The sequence below is a fragment of the Crocodylus siamensis genome, chromosome 8 (assembly GCF_052110815.1).
Source record: "Crocodylus siamensis isolate JL-2025a chromosome 8, ASM5211081v1, whole genome shotgun sequence".
Classification (NCBI taxonomy): Eukaryota; Metazoa; Chordata; order Crocodylia; family Crocodylidae; genus Crocodylus; species Crocodylus siamensis.
In genome coordinates this window covers 57,291,677-57,317,640 of record NC_143402.1, presented here as the reverse complement: position 1 = coordinate 57,317,640, position 25,964 = coordinate 57,291,677, and the positions used below count along the sequence as shown (strand labels likewise).

General features: G+C 53.7%; 1 protein-coding gene across 1 annotated transcript in view; it reads right to left on the bottom strand.

Annotated features, from left to right (window-relative positions):
* CACNA1A (calcium voltage-gated channel subunit alpha1 A) overlaps positions 1 to 25,964 on the bottom strand; it is a 151,090-nt gene that overhangs the window by 58,909 nt on the left and 66,217 nt on the right. Inside the window, exons 4-5 of the mRNA XM_090061117.1 lie at positions 6,579 to 6,685; positions 5,754 to 5,893 (exon numbers count right to left, since the gene is read on the bottom strand). Coding sequence (XP_089917243.1) covers positions 5,754 to 5,893; positions 6,579 to 6,685 — 247 coding nt within the window. The remainder of the gene's footprint in view (positions 1 to 5,753; positions 5,894 to 6,578; positions 6,686 to 25,964) is intronic.

Sequence of the window (25,964 nt, the reverse complement as noted above, 5' to 3'; positions counted from 1 at the left end):
AGGTCTCCATAGCAACAGGCCATTTCCCATTCACAGTCTCCACGGTTACCTTCCTGTGCTCATTCATGCTTGTTGCCGTGGTGACTGGCCCCATCTCATTGATACAATCTGCCTATCTGTGTGCATGCATACACGCACGTGCATGTGTTTGTGTGTGTGCACAAGCATGTGTGTAAGAGAGTGAAAGAGCAGTGAGGTGGGGAGGGGGGAGCACAATGGACCTGGCCTGGACTCCCCCACCCATCCTGTACCCACGTCTTCCTGCACCCATGGACGCCTCTCTGCTTAGCAGATTCTGGCTCAAGACACCAAGATGTCCCATGATCCCTGCTCATATCACACATGTAACTATACCAGAGCCCCCACATACTATTCTGGCTGCATTTCCACCCCCCCAGTGCCTAATTACTGCCCCCAGGGAGGTGGGAGACCCCCCCTGCCAGGGGTCCTCCAGTGTGGAGGGAAGCAGCCTCCATGCTCCCCCCTCCCCTTCTTTTCCCCTCTCACATGTGTCTCTCTCGCCTCCCCTGCTCCATCACCCCACATAAGACCCCCCCCAGAACAGAAATAAGGCTCATGCTGTGGCTGTGGGGCTCTCATGTTCTGGACAGCTCTACAACAGAGACCTGGGAACAGGCCAAAGCAGCTGCCTGGGAAGCCAGGTCTCCTCAGATCAGGTGCAAAGGTGCCTGGATCCCCCCCTGCCCCACCAGGCCCTGAGCCCCTAGGCTGGTACCCCAGCCCCAAGCAGCCTCATAGGACCCTCTCCCCAGCCCCTGGACCCTCTCCCCAGGACACAACCCCTCTCCCCCCTCCACCCCTTTCCATGCCCAGCACTGCACCCTTCACTCACTCTCCCACCATGCCCTGCCCCCGCAAGGCAGGGCTAACATCTGAGGACAGATGGACAGACAGACAAGAGGACCCAGAAGAGGATACATGAGCATCTCTGACTCCCTGCCCCAGCCCCCAGGGGGGTTCTGGATGCCCCTGAGGGCTCCCCTCCAGCTGCCCTGCTGTGCTCCCAGCCCATACCTCCAAGAGAGGCCTACACTGCTCTAGTTCCACCCTGCCCTCCCCACCTGACTACCAGAGGCAGAGATGCAAAGAGACAAAGGGTGAGCCCTGATGGGGCCATGCAGGTGCTGGGGGGGGCAGGGAGACCAAGAGACTAGTGTCTTTTCTGGGCACTGGTATGCCCATTCTGCCTGCCCTGGACATGGTCAGCCCGGGGGGAATACCTAATTGCAGGAAGATAAGGCTGCACCCCTTTTTGGGGTCCCTTTTGGTTGGGGTGGGATAGGATGGCTGGCTGGAGTGGAATGGGGGTGACTGGAGGTGAATGGGGCTGGGGTGATGGGGAGGTCCCTGGTGCCCCAATAGTGCCAAGGCAGGAGATAAGTAAAGTCAACCCCCATCATCCACTGCAGGGGAGTGGATGAAGCTGGGACCAAGAGCAAGAGGGGGAAGGGAATTGACAGGACAAAGGGCCGCCTGGCCTGAACTAACTGATGTGCCCCTGGGTGCTGGCAGGCGCACAGGGCTGGTGTCCCCACATGCAGCCCCAAGTGGGGGGGCACCAGGGAAGGGGAAGTCAGCAGCAGAGCTCAGCAGTGTTGTGACAGCACTAAACAGCATGGTCTCCCAGTGCCAGAGATGCAGGACAATAGCGCGTGGCAGAGGCAGTAATTAGCAGTGCACCAGGAGTGGGGGCTCCCCAGGATGGAGCAGAGGAGACCAGGGAGCAGCTGGGGTTGGCTCCACCCATGGGCCACATGTACATGCATGTGCTCCCCTTGGACTCTCACACACACATGCTGACTACCTGTACATATGCGTGCGCACACACACATGCATTGTACATGGCCTGTACACACACACGTGAACACTGCCTGTACATATGTGTACATGGACACACATGCTCCTCTATGCTTATACACAGCCTGTACACCCCCCCCACACACATCTCCTGTACATGTATGCACACACGCTCTCCCCTATGCTTACACACAGGTATATACCTGGCCTCTACACACACACACACACACACACACACACACTGACAGTACATATGCACGCATACACAAATACACACACACATGCTCTCCTATGCTTACACACAGGCATACGCACACACACTCTCCTATGCTAATATAGAGGCAATCAAATAGCTTGTACATATACAAACACGCACACGCTACCTATACAGATGCATACACATGCACATGCTGCCCTATGCATACAGGCATGCACATGGCCTGTCCTCACACACACACATGCACACACATATTTGTACACTCGTGCATTTCCCTGTGCTCATGCACAAGGATACACATGGCCTGCACATGCATATATGTACACTCCTCCTGTGTTTACATGCGCACTGCTTGTACACACACACGCACGCACACATGCACAGGGTCCCCCACGCATGTGGACTGCCTGCACACACATGCACATATGTGCACACAAACACACACTCCTCCTGCACTTACACACAGGCACATACACGTACACACACACATGCTCCCCCTAATGTACAGGCTGCCCTCCCCATATATCAATGTGCCCCCTGAGATACACAAACACATGACCACATTACCTGAATTTGCATGTGCACATGCCCTCTCCTGACACACTCATGCCCTCCTCCCAGGCATGCACAATGCTGCCACATGCATGAACTTACATTTGTGCACACAGACATGCATGTGCCTTGTACACACAGGAGTTGGCATACCCAGATTCTTCTGTGCCCTCTCATCTTGCTGGGCTGTGCCTTCCCTCACCCCCCATTCCTGCAAGGGGGCAGCACCACAGGTCTCCACCTGCCCTTGGGCCATGGATAGACCCTCGATTTCCCTGCTTCAACCAGGGTCTCTTTCCAGTGTGCGCACACTTGCCTATACATGCACAACCTCCCTCCCCAACCTCCCTATTTCATCACCTTCCCACATGTATACATATGCCTGCACATGAACAACTCCCCCCCAGTCCCCGATCTTCCTACTTCAACTCTTTCCTGTGTGTATTCATACACCTGCACACACACAGGTCCCCTGATCTTCCTGCTTCAACTCATTCCCACAGGTACATACATACCGGCAGACAGAGTCCCCCAATCTCCCTGCTTCATCCCAGGGTCTCCTTCCCATGTGCACACACATGCCTGGACATGTGCAGGCTGGACACGCACAGCTCCCCTTTGTCTCCCTGCTTAACCTTTTCCACAAGCACACATACACCTGCACACACAGTCCACCAATCTCGATCTCCCTGCTTCAACACAGGGTCTTCTTCCTGTCTGGACACACACAGTCCAGAAATGCACAGCCCCCCTGATATTCTTGCTTCACCCCCTCTTCATGTGTGTGTGCGCATGCACGTGCACACACACACACGCACCTGATCTCCCTACTGCACTCCAGGATCTCCTTCCTATGTGTACACATGCTTGGGCACACGCAGTCCAGACATGTGCAGCCTCCCTTATATCCCTGCTTCATCCCTTCCCCATGTGCAAACACATATGTGCCGCTACATGCAAGCAGAAGTATCCCCACAACACTGCCCCTCACACTACCCTGCTGTCCCCATGTCTCCCCCACACCACTCACAAGGCCTTCGGGGCCCTGCCATGGAGATCTGGGGGGCCGGGAGCCAGCCCCACCCACTACCCTGGTGCCTCAGTTTTCCCTGTATCACTGGAAGGAGGTGCCCAGCAGCCCTACTCCCCTCCCTCCCCGCTTCTGCCTAGCTCACATTCAGGCACAGTGGCCTCTCTGGCATGCCAGACACGTCTGGAAAGCACCTATAAGGTACTAGCTGGGAGGACTCCCTCATCAGGGCTGTGCCTGGCATACTAACAAGCCCTGTGTTCCCCTGCAGCTGCAGGAAGACAGGCTGAGGGGGGAAGAGGGTGCACTGGGTGCCAAGAGGGGAATGAGGTGGGGGGGGAAGAGGGAGGATCGTTGAAAGAGGCCTCTGCGCCATCCCAGCCTGTTTGCTTATGAAGGCAGGCCAGAGCCCTGCACCCACAGGCCACCAGGCATGCATGTGGAGACACTCAATGTCATGGGTGGAGGGGGGAGACAAACACACAAGCAGCGTGGATGTGCCCACAGGACTACACCAGGGACCAGTGGGGGGATGGGTATCTCTGAGGGGATGCCAGGGCAGGGCAGGGCAGTGCAGAGCAGGTACATGCACATACATGTGCACACACTCCATTGTAAGCATGCATGTGCACACAGGTCTCAGGCTGCATTGTGAGCACATGGATGCACACATGTGTCCATATGCACCATTCCCCCAGGCTGCAGTGTAAGCACACGTGTACACACTGCAGGCTGCATGACAAGCGCCCTTCATCCAGGCTGTAGTGTGACCATACACCAAGCAGCATCATGACCACACACATGTGCACATAGACCTCAGGCTGCAGTCTAAACACAAACACATGTGCACTTACACCGTCCCTCCCCCAGACTGCAGTGTGACCATACATATGCATCCCTTCCCACCCCAAGCTGCAGTGTGACTGCACACATGCACCTCCCCCCACGGGGGGTATACAAGCGCAGAGCCCAAGTGGACACACTCTGCTCACCCATCCCAGGCTGCCCGCCCCATGAGCTGTGCCAACACTGATCCCCTGCAAGCCCAGCCCTGACAGGCAGTGAGCACAGAGGCTGCCAAGACCTCTCCCAGAGTAGAGGGCATGGCATGGCCTCCAGTGATGTGAGGTGGGAGAGGGGAAACCAAGGCACCATGGGGGTCTCAGAACCAGTCGATGGTGGGGCTAGAACCCAGGAAGCCCCACTGCTTCCACTGCTCCATCTGTCTGGTGAGAGGTGGGACCAAGGATTCCAGGGCTCCCTCCCCAGCCTCCACTGCCTGCTGCTCTAACGCTACTACTCACCCCAGCCACACCCTGCTCCATTCATTCAGCCCAGTTCCCCAGCAGGCACACACATGCACATATAGACATAGAGACTCCACCAGCAAATCAGACATGTGGGTCCGGGACGAGGCTGAGGGTGGGGAATTCATGGCTCAAGCAGAAACTGAGATGCAGCCAGCCAAACACAGGCAGTGGGATGGAACCCAGGAGTCCAGACAGTTAGCACTGTGTCCCAGTCCTCCCTGGCTGAATGCAGGCATCACAACTCCCAGCCTGCTTAGCTGTAACCACTAGGCACCTGCAAGACCAGCGGGGGGGACAAACTGTTTGGCAGACGACCACAAATTCAGCTCCTCACCCTCCCTGAATGCTGCTCTGACCCCTTCCACTGCTGTTCTACTGCTCTGCTTTCTGCCCCCTGCCCTGTGCTCCTTGCCTAATCTGCTGCTCTGCTTTCTGCTCCCCACCTGGTCTACTGATCTGCTTTCTGCTCACTGCCCTGTGCCCCTTTCCCCATCAGCTGCTCTGTTTTCTGTCCTCTGCTGCTTTACTTTCTGCTTGCTGCCCTATACTCCCTGCCTGGTCTATTGTTCTCCTTTCTGCTTCCCGACCTGTGCTCCCTGCCTGATCTGCTGGTCTGCTTTTTGCCCCCTGCCCCACCTGCCTTGCTTGTCTTCTCCCTAGTCTGCCACATGCCACACACAGAGGCTGCCCGGGCCACTTGTGTCATCTGGGCCCCAGGTTGGCCACCCCTGGCCTAGACCTCATTCCCTCCCCCATTTATGGCCATTGATCTACCTCTGGACATGAGAAATGCCCACACGCGGGGGAAGAAGAGGCAGTAACTCACCCCGTGAGAACCACCACGAAGTCCATGACGTTCCAGCCGTTTCTCAGGTAGGAGCCTTTGTGGAAAGCAAACCCCAGAGCAATGATCTTAATCCCAGCCTCAAAACAAAAGATGCCGATGAAATATGGTTCCGTGTCATCCTGGATATTGTGCGGTGGGGAGGGAAGGGAGAGAGAGAAGCAGAGTGAGGGGGTGGCATGAAAGCCCCTTGCCCATGGGATCATTGTGAACACACCCTCTATCCTGTACCTGAGCCAGCACAAGGCACAAGGGCATGGCCAATGGGGTGACCTGAGCTTGATGGGGTCCAGGGGATGTAGGGAGGTGGGAGCATCCCAAGCCAGAGACTGTCTTTGGGTGCAGTGGTAGTGGATCCCAGAAGTTCTGGTCTTCCCACCACTGGAACAGTTTCTGTCTCTGACAACCGGAAAAATTTCCCTGCACTAGAAGCCTGGCCAAGGCTGGGTGTGGCAATGACTGTGGGGAGCTGGTCAAGAACACTAGGAGGGCTATTTGGAGTAGACAGTTTGGGGGGGTCTTTCCCAGCTGGGGCACCGACAGACAGACAGACTCCTCCAGCAAAGCCCAGACCACACCTCAAAGCCCCATGTGGCCCAGAAACAGCTGCTGCTTCCAGGCCCATTACCTCCTGGCCCAGATTGGCATGGCACGGACAAGGATGAATCTAGGACAAGCTGCCACAGAGAGAAGGCAGCCAGGGCCCGGGGGACGAGGCAGCAGAAGCAGCTGTCAGGGAAGTGGGAGGAGGGGCAGGGAGCATGTGCCTGGCTCCCTGGAGGTAGGAGAGGGAGCCTGGGCACTCACCAACCGCTCGGACATAGGGGTCTTGTCGTCAACGGGCAGATGCTGCTCCAAAGCCAGGACGATGCAGTTGGCTATGATGGTAGCTAAGATCATATATTCAAAAGGAGTGTGGGGAGTCAAGGAAAGGTCCAGTCTCAGCTTGGCCCACAAATGTCTGGGGCCAGGAAATGGAGTTACTTCGGGCACCAGAACTGCTCTGTCATGGGAGCAGTTGAGTGTTCCAAAGGCACCTGGCACCAGCTGCCCCTGGGACTTTCTCTCTGTCTCCCTCCTGGGATCCCTCTGGAGGGTCCTGATCTTCTGGTTCCCCATGCCTCACCTGTGGAGGAGCCTCCTTAGCACTCTAGGAACTACAGCTGTACTCCTCTCCACACCATGTTCACAGGCACTTGCCAGCCTGGCCACTCCAGACCCTCCCTAGGGGATACCATGGCTATCCAAGTGGATGGGGTGGGGGGAATGATGCTGACCTCACTGAAGATACCCCATATTGGGTTAACTCTGCCAGGGCCAGAAAGAGCCTGGAAGGAAGCTGAGATCAGGTCCCGGCACCAGGTCTGGAGCCATCCCCAGCTCTGTGAGCAAGCTTGGCTAGACAACCTCAGGCCTATCCCTTAGCCTCTGTTAATTCCCCCCAACAACTTGCTATGGGTCCCCCTGGGAGCCCAGTTCCTTCTCCCCTCACACCACCTTTGTAGCAGCCAGGTGCAGAAGGGGTTAACGGAGCTGGAAGGTGCAGTGCCTGTGGGGCCAGCCCAGTTGGAGAAGGCTGAGATGGGGGGGGCTGGGATTGCAGCCAGTGCTGCTTCCAATGCCACCCCCCCAACGCTGCAGGTCTTTCCTGCTCAGTGATTGACTTGATGGGAAGGGAGCCTGAGTCAGCGATCCCAGGGCCAGGGGGATGTTGGGATCGCTGGAGAGGATGAGACTGCCCCCATCCAGCCCCCAGCACTATGTCTGCACCACCCCCACCAAGGCCTCTGGGGATCTCCTCCCCTTTCCATCTTCCAGTACAGTTGCGAAAGCCCCTGGTTCCACCTTCCACCACCCCAGGAAGCTTCTGTGGATGCTGCACATGCTGCTGCCTCACCTTCATTAAAACTAATCACTGTCAAAGGCCCAAGTCCCCTTTCCCACACACACGCCTCCAGGAATTCAGGAGTCCTGGCACCCACACCCAAACACAGCCAGGTCTAAGCATGAGCTGAACTCCACTGGAAACTCACAGAATTTCCCAACTCTTGTGGGTGGCCCTTCTTGCAGCCATTCTACAGACAAAGAAACGGAGGCACATATGGAGGGGTTTTCCCTGTGAGGCAGAACTGGGAGGTGGAACTCAAGAGTCCTGGCATCCAGCTCCTTTGTCCTGAGCATGAGACCTCGCGCCCCCCCCTCCCCCTTCCTGAAGTGACAGGACCTAGGAGTCCAGCTGACCCTTTCCAATCACTGGACAACACCTGTGTCCCACCACTGGGGCCTTGCTTCCCAAAGTCACTGCTATTGCCCCCCTTCCAGATTAGACAATAAGTCTGCTTTAGACAGACCTGTGTATACGCGTGTGCACTTGTGTGTGCATACTTATAAAACACTGAATCTCATGGAAGAAGGAAATATTTTTTACACTCACACATGCACACTGCACATACATACACACACATGTGCAGACATGCAAATACAGGGTGAACACATACACACTGCACACACACACACACACACCCACACACACTGCATGCATGCACACAGGTATGTACTGCATACAGGCATACACATGAATATGCACATGTAGACTTCACACTATGCACTGCACAGGCACAGACACACATGTGTATGCACAATATCATACATACATGCACACACACATACAAACATGTACATGCAGACTTACTTCACACACTACGCACTGCAGAAACATACACATGTGCACACATATACACATACATACATGCACGCACATGGAGGCTTACTTCACACACACTACACAGTGCAGACACATACACACATGCACACACATACACGCGAGCATGCAGACACACATGCAGACTTACACTCTTTGCACACACACTACACATGCACAGACATATATGCACATGTGCACACATGCACATACAAATGTGAAGACACACAGGCACACATCCACACACATACATATGCACACTTACACTCATACACCAAAATGGCTTGCTGCAAAGCTCTTCCTCTACATTTAACTTTTCTGAACCACTACCATCCACATGCTTCTCCTCATAGACCTGCTTCTCCTGCTCCAAGCCATGGCCCAGCGGCGTCAGAGGATCACAGGTGCAGCCAGCACCTTGCTCCAGACGTAGCACTGTCCAGTGTGTGGGCTCTCATTAACAGGCCTGGGGGGTCCCAACCAAGCCCCTTTCCCTTCTCCCCTGAAAATGCTTCCCATGGCAGCAAATGCTATGCAACTAAAACATGTTCTTTTCTCTTTGAGTAGGCACAGCACTGGGCTAGTGGTTAGAGCAAGGATCTGGGAGTCAGGCCTCCTGGGTCCCATCTCAGCTGGCAGGGCTGAGGGCAGCAGTGCTGGGAGCAGCAGTGCTGGAAACATAACCCAGGGAAGCAGAACCACCTCCAACTCCCTCCGGGCTTGGCAGCAGGCTTCTCTTTGGTGCAAAAACACCAGCCCAAGAGGCTGTGCACACCCAAGAATCCTGGCTCTCACATGCTGGTTCTAACCACTAGGTTCTCCTTGTCTCCCAGCCAGAAAAGAACCCAGGAGTCCTGACTCCCAGATCCTTGTTCCAGCCTACTGCATCCTACAGGCACCGTGGCCTGAGACACCACAGCCACCCAACACCCTCCGACCAGGCTTTCAGCACCTTGGCCAGCACCTGCCAGACCCTGCCCAGAAGGGCACCCATGGGCATGTGCCAGCACCCCACCCAGGGACAGGGCTGGAGGAAGGGAATCTGCCTGTCAAGGAGAGCTGGGGTGGGGTGGGGGCAGGGAGTCCCCGTGAGGCAGATTCAGACCCTATGGACCCCTCCACCATGGCATTTTAGGGACATAGTATCTGTGCCAAGGGAACCATCTAGGCCAGCTCCCCCAGCCCCAGCTAGGACAGCCTCCCAGGGCCAGTGTACTGGCAAGATTCATCATAAAAAAAATCAACTCCAATATTTTCTGTCTCCAGCAAGAAGCTTTTACTTTTGCCAGTGGCATTGATCTCATCCCAGAGACAATTGGAAGGCATCCCAGGAGCTTAGAAATCAATAGCGCAGCACCCAATCATGGCCCATGGCCTGGTTTGGACGGTACAGGACCTGGGCCTAGGCAGCTGGGACCTACAGGCAATGGGCACCAGGGGCTAATGCAGCTTGAGAAGGACTAAAGCAATGCTCTGAGAACCTGGCCACTGGCTGGGATTAGATCTGAACTGATCCAGGATACTGGTCCAGTGGCTTAAGGCAGAAAGCTGCAATCTGTCTGCCTAGGCTGCAGTGAGCCAGAGAGGGGGGCACAAGGTTGACATGATTGTCATCTCCAGCCTCTTCCCCCTGTGCTTGGGGGCAGAGAGGGCATGAAAATGGTTGACCCCAAGAGACTGTCTTCTGCCAAGGGGGGGCAGACTCAGACACAGGGAGACAGCAGCACCAATAGAGAAAGAAGGAAAGGTGGAGATAGATTAAAGAGGAGAAGAATCGCTGCATTCTTTCCCCTCTGATGTGGCTTCTAAGATGCTGGTGCCTGCAGGCTCAGAGCTCGCCTATCCTCACCCCTCCTCATCCATGCCAGGAAGGAACAGGGATGTTGCTGACCCAGCACCGCGGCATCTCTGCCGGCTGTGCGGATGCTGCTGAAGCGTGCATTTCACCTCCACCCCCCCGCCATTGCTGGCTTGGCAATGGATCAAGTTCTCGCACAAGCCTTGGCGAGTGCTCAGGCTTCTGAAGAGGAGGAGAGGGAGCTAGATGCCTCTGTCAAGAGCTCTGTGACCTGGGCTCGAGGCTTCCTGGAGGGCACTCTGCTGCTACCACCTTCTGGAGACACCATGCCCAGGGCCTTGGGCTGCACTGATACTCTCAGCCCATCACTGGGGTCATCCCAGAGCCCCCCGGGGTTGTGACTCTCCCCCCCCATCCAGAGGTAGGAGGGGACTAAAAGCACCCACCCTGCACCCTCCAGTGCTGGCTCCCTGGTTCTCATCCTGTCCCGTTTTCCCTTGCCAGTGCTAGAACCCAGGAGTCTGGCCCCTGCCACTGCCTGGCTGCAGGGGGAAGGCAACTGCCACGCTCATATAGACCAAGAGCTGCCCTCTAGGGAGGGAAGGCAGCATCAGCTGCAGGCCTCTGGAGGGAATGGAAAGCATTGGGTGAGCTGGGGACCTTCAGGAGGCTGCTGGGCAAGTCCTAAAGGCCAAGGGCCTTCCCCCCCGAGCCAGACACCCCTGCAGGGATGCCTGTGGGGAGTCACTGCCAGGCATAGCCTTGATAGCATCTTAGAGCAGGACAGACAGATGTTCCCTGCCCTGGTGCTGGGAGTTCGGGGCTTAAGCCACCAGGAGCTGCCCAGCTGGACTGGAGCCACCCTGATGCTTATGTGGGGGGGTGGGGGGGAAGGGGGAGGAGGATTTTTCCTTTACTTGCTGCTTTACCCTGCTCTCACTTTCGGCCCCCACACTCTGCACACCTCCCCCCCACCCTGGGGATTCACAGCCCCTGGTCTCAAACAGTGCTCAGGCCACACCAGGGCAGGACCCTGACCCAGCCTGCCTGGTCTTGAATTTGAACTCCCCAATGCCACAGTCTCCTATCCCCCACCCACCTGGTTCCCTCCAGGTCTGGTCCTGGCCTCCTTCCAGCCAGCTGGCTCCCTCCCCCTGCAGCAGCCTTGCTCTTTCTCTCCACGATTGGGCTAGGAAGATCAAGCCCTTTCCCCTGTCGTGCCTCTTACACTGTCTCTTGGCTTAAATATAGCTTAATTTTGCCACTGGGGATGTCCCTGTCTGTCCCCCCATCCCTGGGTCCCTGATGCCACTGCTCAGAGATGCCTCTAACCTGCTTTCCCCCAACAAGCCCTTTACACACCAGAGATCAAGTCTTCAGGCCCTGCTTTGAAGCCAAAAGAGTTCCCCGCTTTGATACCAGCTGGCCCTGTGCCTCCTTCATGCCCACCCAGCCCAGCTGAAATGAGGCTATTTCTGGGATGAGGCCTGTTCACATGAGCTTGCCTAATGCCAAAATGTAGCTGCTCCTGGGGTGGGATGGGACGGAGGTACAAAGCATGGCCAGGTGGCAGCTCAGGGCAGGAGAAGACAACTACAGAGGGAGAGTTTTAAGAGCATTTCAGAGGCAAGGGGGAAGATGGGTACAGGGGGGCACCAATGAACTACCAAAAGGTTTTTAAGGGGAGCATCCAGAAGGCAGGACCCTGCTTCCAGCCTGGAGAGCTCCTGCTAGTTTCTCCTGAAACACCAGCATTACCCCCCATGAATCAGGCCCATCCCTCAGGACACACAGGATTCTGGGGGAAGGGAGGGGGAAGGGGATCAGGGGCATGAGGAAGCCACCCCCTGCTCACTGTAATAGGGTCGGGAAGACAGCTGGACCCAGCTGTGAATCAAGCAAAGGGTATAGACAGTAGAAGAGATGCTTTGTTGTGAGGGCCAGCATTACCATGTCCCCTGGGTAGAGGTGAGGGCAGAAGAAAGGAAGGAAAAACCTAGGGCAGACAGAAGGAGAATGAGACAGGATCAGAGGAGAGCAGAAAAGTGGGAAACTGGAAAGCAGGGCCCCGAGAGGCAGAGAGGGCAGCTGGAGATGAGGGCATCAGTCTGGCTGCCTCATGTGTGGCACCTCATTAATTTCGCTATCAAATGAGCCAGTGTGTTGCCACCTGATGAAATATTTAACCAGGAGGCACCCTGCTGAGATCAAAGCCCCTCGTCAACAGCAGGACCCTGGGGAGACAGACACAGCCGAGGCGGCTGGGATTAAACGTGAGGGCACACGGCTTTGCAGAGTGGGGAGGGACCCAGCCAGGTCCCTGGGGGCAGCGGGGCAGCAGTGGGAGACCCTGGGTTACCAGTGGGGGGCACGGCCCCCCCTTCTCCCCCAGTGCCACATGGGGCTTCTGCGGGCTTAGTGGTTGGGAGGGGGGGGGGTAGAGGCCATGGTTGGAGGCCATGGGCCTTGAGAGGGGTCAGTGGCCTCCAAGGCAGGCATCTGGCTACATCTCCTCTGCACCAGGAGCCTGAGCACCCACCAGGGCGTGTGCAGAAACTTGAGCTGTTGCCAAGCCAAGCGGAAGGGAGTTTGGGTGGAAGGAAGATGCATGCAAGCTCCAGTGTGGCTAGATAGGAAGACGGGAGGATTAAATATGAGGGCATGCAAGAGAAAAAAGCAAGAGGCAGCAGACTGGATGGAGACTGGTGCCTTCCCCACGGGAGGCAGCCAGTGCAAGGAAGAAGCACAGGATCATAGGCAAGAGGAGCTGGAAGGGACCATGCTAATGCATCTCATCCACCCCCTTGCTCAAGGCAGGATCATCCTAAACTAAACTATCCCAGTCCAATGTCCAATCTGCTCTTGAACACTGTCAGGGATGGAGATGCCACCACATCTCTGGGCAGCCTGTTCCAATCATAGAAATCCTAGAGATGTAGGGCTGGAAGGGACCTCCAGAGGTCAGATCTAGTCCAACCCCCTGCCTGCAGCAGGATCGTCCCTGTCCAAACCAACCCAGATAAATCCATCATATAAACTCTTCATGAAACTACCGTCAACCCTGACAGCACCAGGCTTCACCCCTGAACCTGCCCCAGGGAAGTCCATGGGACCACAGCAGCCAATGTCCTGTTGCTGTAAAAGACACTCAAGAGATCCCAGGCAGAGGCTGTGCCTCCGCTAAAGGAAGGCAAAACCCTCCCAAGTCCATACTGACCAGGGGGTAAAATTCCTTCCTGACCGCAAACATGGCATCGGTCTGACTCCGAGTGAAGGGGCAAGAACTTCTACCCAGGACTCTTTGGGGTTGAGTTCCAGCAGAAGCATTGCCACAGCCCAGTTGACATTCCCAGCCTGGGCTGCACTGAATACCCTATGCCTTTGGGGGAGGCTTAAAAACAACCTAATACAATGTTTGACCCCTCCTCAGAGTCAGGAAGTTCCTCCTCATCTTCTGCCTCAGTTTCCCCTGCTGCAGCTTAAGACTGGTGATCCTAGTCCTATCTCCTGTGTCTGGACAGAAAACCCCATCTCCATCCTCTCTGTTATCTTCCTTCTGGGATTAGAAGACTGGGATCAAATCCCACTTTAGTCTTCTCTTCTCCAGACTCAATCACCCTTGTTCTTTCAGGCTGTTTACATGCCCTGTCTACAGCTACAGCTACAGCTACGACTATGGCCACAGCTATGGCCATGGCCTCTTCTGCTGCCCACTCCCCTCCAGGCTCTCTCAGGCAGTCCCACATGCTTTCCCCCCAACATCTACTAATCTCCTAGCATGGCTCATGCTCCTCCTAGCCCCAAAGCACTAGAGATGCCTCCCACTCACCAGGGCTGCCGTGATTCACCACCATGAGCAGGAAAGCCCATCCCAGCACTACTGTAAGACAGTGATACATCCCCCCATGAGGATAAAGGAGCAGAGCGTGCTGCCTCCTGAGCTTACATGGCCCAGGCACCCAGCGTAAATAGGCCTTTGTCATAGCAGGGGCTGGTGAGTGAAGCCAAACACAGCTCCCAAGAACACCTGCAGAGGAAGCTCCATCTTGGCCAACAAGGCCCCTTCCTCAAGTTGGCAAAGCTACCTTGACCCTTGGAGCCCAGAATCCCTCGATAGCCTAGTCAGGCTTGCTCTAGGTCTGGATCTCTTTTGGCCTCTGGTTTTCAGGGCTGTAGCCTGGGAGGAAAGGTTTGCCAAGGCAAAGCAAGTCAACAGAGGCTCTCACTCCAGCAGACTCTGGGTTAGGCCTGAATGCCTGGAATAAACTCTGGTCCTGGAAATAGTGTGATGGACTCACAGAATCACAGAAAAGTTGGATGGAACTGAGCTACACGGGTCACGTCAAGTCCAACCCCTGCCTGAGGCAGGATCAGCTCCTTCAAACCATCTAATACAAATCCACTCTCTAAACTCTTGGTAAAACTACTTTCAGCCCTGACACAGCACCAGGCATCATTTCCGACCCTGCCACAGGGAAAGCAGGGGGATCATGGTGGCTGCAGTAAGAGATTGTTAATAGACACTTCAGAGATCCCAGGCAGAGGCTATGCCCCCTCTACAGAGGAAGGCAAACCCCTCTCCTACCACAGTCTGTGCCCATCTGACCAGGGAGTAAAATTCCTTCCTGATCCCAAATCTGGCATTGGTCAGGCTCTGAGCAGATGAGCAAGATTCTCTAACCAGGACCCTCCAGAGTCATGTCCCAGCAGCAGCACTGGCATAGATAGCTTAGTCACCCTCCGTAGCCTGGGCTTCAGCCAAAACCCAGTGCCTCTGAGGGAAAACAAAATAAACCCTGACACCTGTAGCAGCAGGAGGGGGGAAATATTCCCTTCTGGCCCCATGCGGCAACCAGCAAAGCCCAGCAGCCTGGGAGATCCCCAGAGCAGAGTGCGGGCAAAGCTGTGCCAATATCATCCCTGAATGATGCCTGTCCAAGTTCTCCTGGGGCACCTCCAAGGATGAAGCCCCCACCCCCAATGTCCTGGCCATCTGTCTCCCTGCCTCACAGTTCTGACAGTGAAGACATTCTTCCTGAGATCCAATTTAAATCTATTTTGCTGCAACATCAAGCCACACTCTTCAGCAAGCCAAAGCAGCCTCTGAAACACCTCCAACAGCCTCTGAAACACCTCTAATGAGCCAATGAACAAGCCTAGAATGGGATCCAGGAGTCCTGACTCTAAATAACCCTAAGAAGACCACTACTGTCTAAGAGCTTCCAGCCCCCTGACTCCAAGCACCAGGATGTGAACCCAGGAGTCCTGATGGGCCACACTATCTCTCCAACAGCCCTTGTTCCCTGCTGTGGTGGCTGGAGGAGGCAGCAGGATGCTCTGTGGAGAACTCAGTTTACTGTATTTACTGATTCCAAGATGACTTTGAATTATAAGACAACCCCCCACTCATTAGACTGTATACCTGGAAAATGATAACATCAGGCTGTTTTCAGGGCCAAGGGCTGAATAAGAGCCTCTGCTCTGTACTGCTGGCACCTCAGATGGAAGGCACCACAGAGGCCTGGCAGATGAATTATTCACCGGCATTATGGAGAAGCCAATTCACCAAGGGTCATGGCATGGGATAGGGGGAGGATCAGGGCCTCTGCCAATAGCACCCCCTTCCTGGGAGAAGAGAGAGGGCAGAGGGAAAGCTGAACTCAGAGCCTCTTCTCCTCCAGTCCCAGAGAGAGTCACTGCAAAGGCCCCGGTATAGGAGCAAGATGAAGAGGCATTTCTGAAGCTTCCCTGTTTTGGTGGTTCACACCAGGGTAAGGGAAAGGGGAATTAGGTCCCTGGACCCTCTGATGCATACAGAAGCAGGGCACACGGAGCTGGCTTGCAAAGGTTAGGACCACAGTGTCCTAGCTACCGCTTCAAACATCCTGTTATTCTACATTAAAACCTCAGCCTCTTCAAATCTTAGAGAAGTGTGGCTGGAAAGGACCCCCAGCTGGGTCACATCTAACCCAACCCCCTGCCTGAAGCAGGATCAGTTCTGTCCACACCAACCCAGACAAACCCATTGTCCAAACTCTTAGCAAAATTACACCATCAACCCTGATGCAGCAACAGACATCACCCCCGACCCTGCCACAGGGAAAGCAGGAGGACCACAGCCACCAACAGTCTACTGCTAGAAAAGATTGTTAATAGACACTCTAGAGATCCCAAGCAAAGGCCGTGCCCCTCCTACAGAAGAAGGCAAACCTGCCCCCAGCCCATCTCAGTCTGACCAGGAGGGAAAATTCCTTCTTAACCCCAGTGCAGCTTCCTGAGCAGAGGGGCAAGACCCTCTAGCCAAGACCCTCCAGGTTTGCGTCCCAGCAGAAACATTGGCACAGCCCAGTCACAATCTTATGTTTCTCCAGCTCCTCATCCCCCAGGGTACAGCTGAGACACGACATCAGCTTCACCACTGCAGGGAACCCTGTGCAGCTGTTTGAGACAGGAAGTGGCACCAAGGAGGCAGGTGGGTCTCCCCACTTTTGCTCTGCATTTGCTGCCTGCCTGTGGTCCACTTAAAGCTGCATTCAGAGCCCTAGCTGGATACTGGACACTGATAGGCTTGCAAATGCATTTATCCTGGGATGAACCAATTTATCCCAGGTTAAAACATAATCACACACACATCCGTATCTCTCGCCCTGAGATATATTCAAAAGAAGTTTCCTGGATAAGAGATAGTAACAGTTTATCCCAGGACATTGCAAAGTATTTCTGTACAGTTAATCCAGGATAGCATCACTAAATCAAGAGCACTGCATTCAGGTGCTCGTTAAACATGGATTAGAAGGGTACATGCCTATAGAGATGCTGCAAGCAACAGGCCTTAGACACTATGGACGATATGGAAAGAGTCCAGAGGAGGGCCACTCGTATGATCAGGGGTCAGCAGGGCAGGCCTTATGAGGAGAGGCTACGGGACCTGAACCTGTTTAGCCTCCACAAGAGAAGGTGAAGGGGGGACCTTGTGGCCTGCTACAAACTGGTCAGGGGGGATCAGCAGGTATTGGGGGAGTCCCTGTTCCCCCGTGTGCTTCCAGGAGTGACCAGGAATAACGGTCACAAGCTGGCGGAGGGTAGGTTTAGATTAGATATTAGGAGGCGCTACTTCACAGTCAGGGCGGCTAGGGCCTGGAACCGGCTTCCAGGGGAAGTGGTGCAGGCTCCTAGCCTGGGGATTTTTAAAAGGAAGTTAGATGAGCACCTTGCCGGGGTCATCTGACCCCGGTGCTCTTTCCTGCCAAGGCAGGGGGTCGGACTAGATGATCTACCTAGGTCCCTTCCGACTCTAGCTACTATGAAACTATGAAACTAGAGGGTAAAACTTTCCGGGGCATGGAGGAGACTGAGGACTGGGTTTTTGAAGGTGTTTAGAGGTTGCAAATAAGATAGCAAGAGGCCGTTTAACCTTTAAGGAAACCACGGCTCTGGGATCAGCCGGAAGCTGTTACCCTCTGGGTATAAATCCATAGACATCCCAGAGCATCTGCACAGGCAGGAACCTCTGGACATCACATCCAGTCCGCGCCCCACCTCACCCCCACTGAAGGCAGCTTTATTCCCATCCAAACCAGCCTGGACATGTCCTATTCCCAGACATGTCCTATTTCTAAAACTACCTAATTCTGGTGGTTTATTTTAAATAACACAGCAGGCCCGGCCTAGCAGGGCCTAAATCATGGAAAAGAATCACATAATCATACAGAAGTTGGGCTGGAAGGGACAAAGTCCAACCCCCTGCCTGAAGCAGGGTCAGCTCTATCCAAACCCTTGTCTACAAATCCAGTGTTCAGCCTCTTAGCAACACTACACCATCCACTATGACACAACACCAGCCATCACAGCTGAACTTGCTATAGGCGAAGCCAGGGGGACCATGCAACTGCATTTGGGAAACCCCCAAGGGATAAAACCCAAAGGAACACCCCTCTGGGTGCAAATGGGGAGAAGTCTAACAAACCAAGAGCTTCAAAATAACTCCCCCATCCCCAGGCACTGGCCAGGGCAGGGATGCAGTCCCAGCATGGCTTTCAGGAGGGTTGGTTCAGCACTGCAGAGCTGACATGGATTTTTCTCTAACTAGTTTAATGTCCAGAAGTGCCAGCCAGCAGCCACATAGAGACCTGCAGCTATCAGACCCATTGCAAAGACTTTGACCTCTAGCTCCATTAGGTGGCGGCAGCAGGAGGCTGTTATTTCCCAAGGTGGGAGGAGGTTGGGGTACATGTTAGTCTAGTAGGGCAGTGCAATTGCTTCCTGCATTGCTTTTCAGCCCACCAGGAAACAGCTGAGGGGTGACTACAGCATTGGGTGAGACAGGAAATCTTTATCAGGGGGCCCTCAGCCCCACCTGCCCAAGATGGCTGCTGGAAACTGGACCCACTGAAATCAATGCCAGGCACATACTTTTGAGGCGAGGGCACTGAGCCCTGCCTCTGCACAGGGAACCATGACACCTGTCTCCACCCACGTGCCCCCTTCCATTCATTCCAAGATGCATGACTGAATTGCACATGGCAGTTTCTAAGCAGTCGTTCCCACATGGGGATTCTCACTCCCAAGTGAGAACTCAGCAGCCAGCAAGGAGGACAGATGCCTAGCTGTACAGAGCGGCTTGTCTCTACCCATCTCCCTGCCCATGGCCTTCATTTCCTTTCCATGAGGCAAATCTAAGTGGGAAGTAAATCACCAGCCTGGGAAGAATCTGCCATGAGCAACATGCCCGGGTTAGCTTGGGGGGAGCCATCTGCCCATGGGATAGGAGCATGTGTGCAGAGGAAGTTATCACAGGGAAGCAGGTGGGCCACAAAGCCCTGCTGTGCCTGTCTCCTTGCCCTGTGTATGTGCTCATGGCTTTGAGATGCCTCAGTAGGAGCTGGATTTGGAAAGCCTAGTGGAAAATCCAGGTGAGAACATAGGGCCCCAGAGGCAGTAAACAAAACCCTCTGAATGCCCATGGAAGCAGGTAGGGCTTCCAGCTGCCAGCAGCTGCTCTGGTCACAGCCAGTCATCACTGCATTGGTCTCTCCCACTCTGTGCTCTTCTTACATGGAAGGATCTCCTGCCATGCCTTGAGACAGAGAGATCAGCCTGGCTATGGCTACACGGGCACTTGGAAGAATCTCAGCTGTCTGTGCAGCTCCAGAGAAACACCCAGTCCTTGGGACTTATGGAAAAATGGAAAATCCTAGCTGCCCATTCACATCCAGCACTGCTACATGTCAGGCACAGATCAGGTGCCTGTGCACTGGACAGGGAAACCGTGCATGCACACATGCAGCCCCATGATGGAGAACCACCTGTAACCCCAGGCATGGACACCACTCACAGCCCTTGACACAGAATCACATACACATTCACATACACATGTGTGTAACTCAGCTACAGTTCCATGACAGCCACTGCACTGAAATACCTCATGCATCCAGACACAGCTGCACACATGTACAGACACACCATATACCTAGACATAGCTATGTGCACATCATACACCTAGACACCACAACACATGGACCTACAACACTGAAACACCTCACACTTTCACACAGCAGCAGCTCTGCACACATGTACAGCCCTGCATCCTATATACCTACATGTATGTCTCATGCACCTAGACACTGGAATGTCAACAACACCAAAACACCTCCTGTATCATCACATGGTTGCACCCTTTCACATATGTACAGGATACATATGCACCATATACCTAGATGTAGATACATGTATGTCTTGTGCATCTAGTTACCAAAATGCACAGTTCTAGACACCCATAAATTATTATACAGAGACACAGACACCAAAACATGCATGCTATCACCACAGAGTTTTACATGCTTAGAGGTTACCTGCCTTGTGCTACCCTGGCCACAGAGAACAAAGCTGCTGAGCTGGGGGTCAAATCAAGCTGTGGAAATTCTGGCCTCATCACGATCCATGGGATCCCACAGATCCATTGCTGACTTCTGCAAGCCCAGGTCAGTGACCCAAACGGACAGGGACATTGGCCCTGAAGCACTGTGTTCCCAGTGTCCTGAAACCATCTCTAAGAAAAATGGTGACCCAAGGGTCTCAGGTGGTCACATGAAGTGGTGGCAGGAATGGGGGGAGGGGGGTCAGGAAGACATGCAGGGAAGCCACTGGTTCTTTCTCCATCTAATCCTGCCAGTACCTGGGCTTGCTACCCTGGGACATGTCATGTGTGCTTGGCATAAACCAGGAAGGACTCTGATACCCCCCCTCTAGTGTCAGGTCACAAGTGATGCTGCCAACAGCCAAGTGTTTGTATCAGGAGGGGAAGGGGAAGACCAGCTGCGGACAGGAAGGTGGCACACAGCCAAGCCACAGCCTTCGTACTTATCTGACCCACATCAGCTGCCGCCTGGCAGCCCCAAGCCTTTCAGTGCCCTCATCCCCATTGCACACATAGGGAAACTGAGGCAGCACGCAAAGACAGTGACTGGCCTGGGTCCCAAAGTAGATCCAGGATTTGAACCCAGAGCTGCCTCCCCAATGCCTCTCTATTATTTCTATTTGAGGTAGCAATGACAGACCCATATCAGGGCTAAGGGGCTGGCTGTCCCAAGCCCTGTGTACACCCAAGGGCTTTCAATTTACATACATTTCAATATTTAAATACATTATTTTAATACACTGAATTAAAGTACAGCCCCCCAATAGCTTACCTCTTAAATCCAGGGGGAGATGGATGTGGACACAGCTAAGGAGCTGGCTGTACCAGGCCCTGCATGCACCCAAGAGCTTGCAGTTTACATATATTTCAGTATTCAAATAAATTATTTAAATACACAGAATTAAAGCTAGGGGGAGACAGCTGAGCTTATACAGTATCAAATACAGCCAGGTCCTGGCATGTCAAGGGGCCTCTCAGGTGTTACCATAATCCTCCTAAAATAATCCGCAGTGCCCCTCAGACTAGGGGCCTGGCTGGGGCTCCCAGGTACAACAGCCACAGAAATAACAAGGGACCAGGGCTCCTGCCCTAGCCATTCCCCAGCTCTCTGCCAGCTCCGTAACCAAGGCAGAGAGGGAAAGAGTGAGAGGGCTCAGGCTCTAGGGTTGCAAACTCCCAACCAGGTTTCAGTAGTGCCTGTAATAGCTCACCAACCTGCCCAACTGGGAGGCTGGACTGGGGCCTTCTACCCATCTCTCCCAATCAGTGGGGAAACTAAGGTATGCTGGAACTGAGATGCAGCTCTCCATGAGACTCTGACTCCCATCACAGCACTAACAGAAGCAGCTGCTGTTCAAAAGGGGGCACTGGGGAGGGTTCTTTGGGAGAAAATATCCCAAAGCATCAGAGCAGGGAGTAGAACCCAAGAGTCCTGGCCCCCAGCTCCCAGCCTGTACCTCAAAGGGGTATTGGAAACATGGATTTTCACAGTGGCAATTGGAAACCAGATTCCAACCTCAGCAGCATGGGATGAAGACAGCAGCCTGCTACTTAGGGAAGGGGCCCATCCAGCATCCCAGGAGCTACTGGAAGTGCTAGCTGGGGACAGATCATGGATACAGGAACCTTCCTCTGCCTTAACCTATAAGGAGTCTGACTCATGGCTCTTCTCTAGCCTGGCAGCAGGGGTTTGGGTGGGGGGTGCCACCCCAGCAAGCATTCTCTATTCCCACCATGAATACATGAGAGCTGTCATCTTGGAAGTCCAGGGCTCTGAGGCCTGAAGGCACAAGGACTAAATGGCCCAGCAACATCGTCCAAGCAAGTGGGTCTGGAACATGCAACATGCTACCTGCACAGCATGCACACATTCAGACATGCAAAGGGGTGTCTGGTTAGGGAAAGGAGAGGCAGCTAATTGCATATGTGCCCCCTGCCCATGGCCCCTCTCACTCACCAATCTTTGGCCAACATATTTCTCCTCATTCAGCTCTTTGCTGAACTAGGAGCAATGTAGCCACATCCCATCTCTCACGTTTTCATGCTCACAGACCAGACCCCAGGGGTCAGCAGTCACATCCCCCCTGCATGGCTAAGAGATGATGGAGATCCCATGGCAATCATGTGACTCTTGGATCTGGGGCTTTAAGACAAGGCTGAGCCCCATAAGACATGCAGGGAAGACACTGGTTCTTTCTCCATCTAATCCCACCAGTACCTGGGCTTGCTACCCTGGGACATGTCATGTGAGCTTGGCATAAACCAGGAAGGACTCTGATACCACGGGAACCAGTACTACTGGGATGCCCAAGCATGAGGCCAACATACGTGTGTGTTTGAGACACACAGTCACCCAGGAGGGGGCAGATTCTGATGTGGATTAAACCAACACTTGCATCAAGAAGCCTCTGGATACAAAGCGGGATAAGAGGAATATTGAAATCCTGGAGATGGTCGGCTGGAAGAGACCTGCAGAGGTCACAAACCCCTGCCTGAGGCAGGATCAGCATTGTCCAAACCATCCCAGACAAATCCATCATCTAAACTCTTTGTAAAAGCCCCAGACATCACCCCCGACCCTGCCACAGGGAAAGCTGGGGGACCACAACCGCTGACATCCTACTGCTAGAAAAGGTTGTTAATAGATGTTCAAGAGCTCGCTGGTAGGGGCCATGCCCCTGCTAAGTAGGAAGGTAAACTCTCCCCACCTTCCCCAGTCCATACTGATCTACCACTGGGTAAAATTCCTTCCTGACCCCAAATCTGGCATCAGTCTGACCCTGAGCAGAGGGACAAGGCCCTATAGCCAGGACCCTCCCAGGTTGAGTCCCACCAGAAGCACTGGCACAGTCTAATTGCCATCTCCAGCCTGGGCTGCAGCCAACACCCATTGCCAACGAGTAAGGCTTAAAAACCCCGACGTATGCAGCAGAAGTGGGGGGAGGGGAGTGGGGATTATAGGACAGCAATTGCTTCCTAGAAGCAGACCCCAAAAGGACCCATCACAGTCTGTCCCATGGACACTGCCTGCCCTGACAGGGCCAGGACCCAATGTAGCATCATGGCTGGTCCTTGCAAAAGCAGAAAGCAATTAAAATGTTTTCTCTGAACCTTTGGCTTCAGCTGCCCCACAGATATAGAACAGCACTCACTACAGTCAGCCCCCACCCTACAGCGTGGACCCCAAGGAGCCAAGACTTGTTCTATATCAAAGCCAAATGGACCTCCATGATCCCTGTTGCCCCAAGCCCAAGAAATGCTACTAATATGACAAGCAGTGGAAGGGGCATCATGGGGGCAGATCTTGAACATTCAGGGAAGACGCTGGTTCTTTCTCCAGTGAACCAGCCCAGTTGCCATCCCCAGCCCAGGTTGCAGTGCTGTAAGACAGGGGAGCACCACAGTGGTATAAGTGTTGGCCTCAGCAGCTGATCAGGGGCTGGCTGGTCCAAGGTTAAATGCTAGGACCCCAGGGCAGGACAGCGTTTGCAGTTTCAAAGACACAGGGCCTGATTCCTGCCCTCCACTGTGATGTGCTTTACGCAATCATATATGTTGATGCCAAAGAAGTACAAAAGGGGGGTAAAGTCCCCCTCACTCAGTAGAACAGCAGCATTTCATACTGGTACCATGTTAGTGCACCAGTATCATAGCAAAGTCAGGCATAGGGAAGTCAGGTATCTCCATGGCATCTCATAAGAACATCAGACCTGGCACTTCCTGGGTCAGATCCTAGGTCCACCTTGCCCAGTCTCCTGTGTCATAAGGCAGCACAGAGCAAGTGCTGGAAGGAAGAGTGAACTGGGTCTGACCTGGGTTTTTCTCCCTGATCCTCTCTCACTCGCAGCCTTCAGCATGTAAGGTCTACAAAACTCTGATTCAGATGCCACTCTGTTCACTCCTGTGCTCAATAGCTACTGATGTCCCTTTCCTCCAAGAATATGTCCAGACCCTTTTTGGATCTGGCTAAACTCTCAGCTTCCACCACATCAAATGGCATCAAGTTCCACCCTTTCATGACACGCTGGGGGAAAAAGAACATATCTTCTAGACCCCTGCTCAAGCCAGAATTAGCCCAAATCAACCATCCCAGCCCCATGTCTAACCAACCTGCTCTTGAAAACGTCCAAGGATGGAGACTCCACCATATCCCTGGGCAGCCTATTCCAAAGCTTGAAACCCCCCCTCCCCCATAGTCAGAAGGTTCTTCCTTATCTCCAACCTCAGTTTCCCTTGCTGCAGCTTGAGGCCATTGCTCCTAGTCCTGTCCCGAGGCCAAAGAGAAAAGCCTATTTCCACCCTCTCTGTCATCACTCTTCAGGTATCTGAAGACTATGATCAAATCTCCCCTCAGTCTTCTCTTCTCCAGACTCAAATCAACCTAGTTCTTCCAGCCTGTCCTCATCAGTCCTGACTCCCAGACCCCTAATCATCACTGTCACTCTACACTGGACTCTTTCCAACCTGTCCACTTCCTTCTTGAAATGCGGGGCCCCAAACTAGACCCAGGACTCCAGGAGAGACCTCACTAGGGCTAAATAGAGCAGAACAATCACTGTTTCTGATTTACAGGTGATTTGCCTAAGTTCCCTTGTTCTCCCTCTGGCAGGCTCTGATGCAATGTCTTGTGTTGTGCCAGGGTTGTTATGTAGTGTTACTAAGAGGTTGGACAATGGATTTGTCTGGGATAGTTTGCATGGTGCTGATCCTGCCTCAGGCAGGGGGTTGGACTAGATGTGACCCCCTAGAGGTCTCTTCCAGCCCCAGTCTCTAGGATTTTATGTGGGTCAAAAGTACATTTTCTTCCCTCCATGAGACCACAACAGCATTTCTTAAAGGAAAACTTCCATTCTGCAGGGAGTGAGGAAGCTCAGTTGAACAAGAAGGCCTTGAACGTAGCGATGTACATGCATTTCCAATAGCCCCGTAATTCATCCCCGGGTTTGAACCTATAGCAGCAAGGGGCAGATACCCATACAAGGGCCTGCATTTGTTGATTAAATGCCTACGAGTTACAGACTCTTCCTGAATGGTTTGTATGTTACATTAATAGTCCACTAGATTTTATAAGTTATTCTATCTCTGACTGGGAGCAGCCCAGAACCTCTGCTGGGGCAGGAGGCACATCAATCTAACGTCTGTATACATCTGCATTCATACTCTTCCATCTGCCCATGATTTCCTTCCCAGGCCTATCCCCTTAAAACACACATTTACAACCACATCCTGGCACACCAAATACCAACAGACAGTATCTTCACAGAGACACAAAGCTCCATCAGGTCTCTGCCCTTCCCGGGAAAGTCCGTCTTGAGCTCTCAGGCCACCAACAGATGTTGCAATTTATCCCAGGATAAACCATTTTATCTGGGGACAAAGTACACTGGTACAGATGCCCATATCCATTGTCTCAGAATAAATCCTACAAAAAAATTCTGGCTAAAAGGCAGGGACAGTTTATCATGGGATACTGAAAAGGGCACCTGTCCAGTTATCCTGGGTTAGCAGCACTGCATCCATGCCAAGTGTGAGACTTCTGTTCCAAGACCAACATAGACATGATTTATCCAGAGATAAATCCCATGTCTGTTCTTAGCTTCAGTGCCCAATTCTGGTCTCATATATAGAGGGCTTAGGCTGGAGCTGGCTGCTGACTCCATTACAATGTGAATGCTTAACGTAGCTCAGTCTCTCTCCTTCAGTGCCACAGCCCCACGAAGGCAGGCTCAGCACTGTCTAGTCATCTGTGTGCAAGGAACATCTAACCTACAAGGCTTT